At 37.8% G+C, this 2328-nt stretch overlaps 2 protein-coding genes across 4 annotated transcripts in view; both read right to left on the bottom strand.

Moving 5' to 3' along the window:
• LOC106871954 (protein still life, isoform SIF type 1) overlaps positions 1-2328 on the bottom strand; it is a 1491364-nt gene that overhangs the window by 1412455 nt on the left and 76581 nt on the right. The window lies entirely within an intron of this gene.
• On the bottom strand, positions 1137-1835 carry LOC106869547 (uncharacterized). The gene has a single exon (XM_014915333.1). It carries the CDS (start codon positions 1833-1835, stop codon positions 1137-1139), a length of 699 nt encoding a protein of 232 aa, XP_014770819.1.

Here is a 2328-nt window from a genome sequence, read left to right as displayed (position 1 = left end):
ACACACACACACACACACACACACACACACACACACATATATATATATATATATATATATATATATATATACATATATACACACACGTATATATATATATTTTTAAGAGGAATGAAGATAAGGAACAATTCTGTACAAAAGTGAAGATATTAGGATGGGCAATAATGTACAAGGGAAAGTGTCTTGTGGAGGAGCTCAATGAAACAGATGTGCATACAATTTCCTGTACATTGTGAGGACATTATTTTACAGACTAAGTTAATAGTTCCAGATGGGTTGTGATTTTCATCTTTTCAGCCATTCAGTTTGGGTGAGAATTTTGTTGTGAAGTGTTTTTCCATATTTTTCCTGGAGGAGGTGTTATTTCTTGGGCATTTATAGAAAGGAAAGATCATAAATTTTCCTTCTCCACATGCTTCTAAGTGTTCACTCAGTGGAATCTTTCGTAGTTCCTCCTGTCGGACATGTTGTCGGTGAATTCTGGCTCGCTGGCATAAAGAATTTCCAGTTTCACCAACATAATTCTCCTTGCATGTGGGGCAGGTTATGCAGTATATTACGTTCTGCGTCTTGCAATTCATGTCTGCATTTACTTTGAATGTGTGGCCACTCTTAAATTTTATTTGTTTGTTCCCCTCTGTATATTTGTAGATGGGGTTACTGCAAGTTCCACATCTACCATCTCCACACTCTTTTACGAAGAATTCGGTTTTATTCTCTGATGACAATTTTGCTCTTGTTAGATGTTTCTTTAGGTTTTTCTCTTGGCGTTTACTGTTTTTTATGCAATATTTTTTAGTAGGTTTCCCATTTTGGGGGCTTTGTAGGACCATTGGTAAGTTGTAATGTATGATGTGAAACATGTTGGTGAGTCCAGGGTTGTATGTGTTCATGAAATGGATGATGTTCTTTGTTTTTCTTTTTTGGAGTTCTGAGTTGTGTGATCTGCAGTTCCATTGCTCTTGAGATTCCGTTTTTTATTAATGTGAGTGGGTATTTTTGTTCCAGTAGGAAGATTTTAAGTTCATCTGGTCTTATTTGGCGTGTTTGTGAGTCGGTCACTATGCTGCATGTGCGTCTTGCCATACTGTATGAAATGTTTCTTTTTATGTGGGATGGGTGGCAGGAGTAGAAATTTAAATATTGGTGTGTTCGTTTTTTTTGTAGTAGAAATTTGTCGTGACGATGGAGTTGTGTATCTTGATGCTGATGTCTAGGAAGAGAAGTTCGTTGTAGTTGGTATCTATCGTGAAGTGAATAGATGGGTGCAATGTGTTGAGGATGTTGTGGAATGTTCGTAGATCATCTGATCTGTTCCAAAAGATGAAACAGTCATCGAGGTAGCGTTTCCACTTTTTCTTGATGTCTTCTCTGAAGTTGTGTTCGAAGACGTTCCCTATTTCATCGTATAGTTTGTTCTCAAGGAAACCCATCACTAGGTTGGGATATGAGGGTGCGAAGTTCGTACCCATAGCCGTGCCCCTTATCTGCCTGTATGACTTGTTAAATGAGAATGTGTTCTCTTCAAGTATCAATTGGGTGGCTTTGGTGATAAAGTCTGTTTTGAAACGTTTATCTATGAGTTCCCTGTATTTTTCTACCCATGGCTTTATCGCTTCTAGATCCAGGGTGTGTGGTATGTTCGTGTATAAGTATGTGGCATCGAAGCTTGCAAGTATGGTGTTTTCCGGAACCGTATTTGGAACGTGTATGAGGAAGTCTATGTCATCCCTTATGTAACTTGGTATCATTGGGCATAAAGATTTGAGGAGTACATCTATGAAGTGGCTTAGTTGCTGTGTTGGTGCTTGGAGCCCTACAACTATTGGTCTCATTGTGAGGTCTGCGGGTCTTTGTATTCTTATATAATGGTTCCTCTGTTCATTTATGGATCTCTGTATTTCAGAGCTTTTATGAATTTTAGGTAATCCATAAATATTGCTCCTTTTTGTTCTTGAGTTGCATAAACAGTCTTTCTCCTTGTCTGTAAAGGAGTCCTGGTATTCATTGATTAGTGTTCCAAATTTTTTTAATGCTGCTTTCTCCGATTGTACTGCTTCCTCTTTGCAGTATGTCTAGTTGTTAAGTATCTCCAGTATCTTTTCTTTGTAGTAATCTGTATCCATAATTACTATTGCTCCACCTATGTCAGCTTCTTTTAAAATGATCGATTTGTCATTTTTTTTAGTATTTGTGAGGCTTATTTTTCTCCTCTGCAGAAGTTCTGTTTGCATGTATGTGTGTTGAGAGGGAATTTGGAGATTGTCTCTATGTATGCGTCTAGGTGTTTGTCACATCCCTTGTGGGGGGTGAAATGGGATTTTTTTC

Source organism: Octopus bimaculoides, chromosome 3 (genome assembly GCF_001194135.2).
Source record: "Octopus bimaculoides isolate UCB-OBI-ISO-001 chromosome 3, ASM119413v2, whole genome shotgun sequence".
Lineage (NCBI taxonomy): Eukaryota > Metazoa > Mollusca > Cephalopoda > Octopoda > Octopodidae > Octopus > Octopus bimaculoides.
Note: the sequence above shows the minus strand (reverse complement) of the source record. Positions and strands in the feature narration are given on the sequence as shown.